The sequence below is a fragment of the Blastomyces dermatitidis genome, assembly GCF_000003525.1.
Source record: "Blastomyces dermatitidis ER-3 genomic scaffold supercont1.7, whole genome shotgun sequence".
In the NCBI taxonomy this organism is placed as follows: domain Eukaryota; kingdom Fungi; phylum Ascomycota; class Eurotiomycetes; order Onygenales; family Ajellomycetaceae; genus Blastomyces; species Blastomyces dermatitidis.
The window spans coordinates 2,554,674-2,556,550 of NW_025544780.1; the positions used below are offsets into that span (position 1 = coordinate 2,554,674).

At 32.1% G+C, this 1,877-nt stretch overlaps 1 protein-coding gene across 1 annotated transcript; it reads left to right on the forward strand.

Moving 5' to 3' along the window:
* Positions 1-1,223: 1,223 nt before the first annotated feature.
* BDCG_17415 (uncharacterized protein) lies at positions 1,224-1,658 on the forward strand (the record flags this gene model as incomplete). Its single annotated transcript, XM_045426544.1, has 2 exons — positions 1,224-1,256; positions 1,353-1,658. The coding sequence occupies 2 exons, from the start codon at positions 1,224-1,226 to the stop codon at positions 1,656-1,658; spliced, it is 339 nt and encodes a 112-aa protein (XP_045281880.1).
* Between the last annotated feature and the right edge of the window lie 219 nt (positions 1,659-1,877).

Below are 1,877 nucleotides of genomic sequence, written 5' to 3' on the forward strand. Positions count from 1 at the left end.
TATATACAAAGATTTGATAATAGATTTGATTTAATAGAATACTCATTCTACAATATAAATGAGAATTCTGAGTATATTGTAATACACTGTGTATTATATAATAGTCTCAGAGTCAGATTGAAAGAGAAGTATAATTTAAGTTAATTAAATATGAGATTCTTATTCTCAACTGAGATAGGAATTAAATACTTAATAGACTTTCTATCAGAAACTCAAGCAGCTATAAGAAAATGACTGAATTTAGAAATATCTGAATATGAAGAGGAGAAAATTGATCAGATATAGTCTGTTAAAACAGCTATATACTATCTTTTAATAATTTGTTTCATTACAGTCTCTCTTTATTTTATCTTACTTTTTTCTTTCTATTCTTTTCTATCTATCTATTTAATGTGTCTATCTTTAAGACTGTGTTCTCTTTTCTTTTGTCATGATATTATCAAATGATTTCAAAGTATCAGAAGATGTTAAAACACTGTAATTTATAAACAGTTTTTGTATTCTGAGCTGGAATTTTCTGATTTTATATATCTGAAATTGATGAATGTATAATATGTGGTTCGGAAGAACGTACGACTGTCGGATAATAACGCGGCCGCTTCCGAACTACTAGCGTACGCGTACAAGTGTAAAGGGGCCATAGTGTACACTAATTAATTTAGCATACAAGATTATAATATAAGAAGCCGGCGTACGCCTGTAATCATACACTGGCTTAAGCAATCTTTGAATCACATCTGATAGCATGTCTAAAAACTGGTGAGAAGCACAGGCTCCTTCAGAATGTGATAATTCCATCTACAAAGTGATTCATAGTTATCATGCCAGTGTGGTTCTAGAACATCTCAAAAGATAGCATACAAAGAGTGATGAGTGAAAAAGCATTCAATTGATGCTGCTTCACTTGTTGAGGAAAAACTCCACACTCAGGCAAATGCCACATATGTGAATAGATGAGATGTGAGAAAGAGAATAAGAGCAGTGAACCAGATTTAAAGAAGTTCACTCTCTACTTAAAAGAAGAATAAAAGAAAGAGATGATCATCACTGAAGTCATACAATGATAACAGAAATCATATAACAATATAGCAATAGAACAATATATCAATATAATAACACAGTGATAATGATAGACATCATATAATCAATGAGAAATCACTGAAATGAATATCTCTTCTAGCTGATATGAATAACATTCTTCTCTGCTACCTGAACTGAAAGATATGCAGAATCTCTCAGAGGGTTTACTTAAAGCAGTAAGAAAAGCAGCTGAAATCACTGAATCAGAATTGAAGCTCTGTACATGTACAAGAATTCTAAATGAGATTGAGGTCTTACATATGCAGTGACAGGCTGAGATGAAAGTTAAACAACAATTGACATTCACTGCAGATCAGACATTCACTATGAAGAGCTTCATCAATGCAATTATCATCATCAATAAGAATAGAGAAAATCAGATCTTAGGCCTGCAACAGAAGATTAAACATTTACACAGACAGATGACTACATCAAATCTGAAGATCTCATCACAATTGTTCATAACCTCTTCAGAAGTATACACATCATCAGAGATCACTGTGCAGGATGAGAATCTGAGTATGAAATACATTAAGTCAGAAGATCTGTCAGAGCTATCAAGCTTCAATGATAACTGAAAAAATAATGCTGTAATCAGCTGGCTAAGTCAGATGTGATCACATTATCAGATTAAACATGAACTCACAGACAGGCAGTCAACAGAATTTCAACAAGTCTTAAGATCTGTCATGTTTCTACACAGAAAAGTAATGTCATTATAAATGACTGATGAAAAGATGAATCTCACAGACTCAGAGTGATATTTATTCTCATGAACATGAAATGAGTTTTTCAAA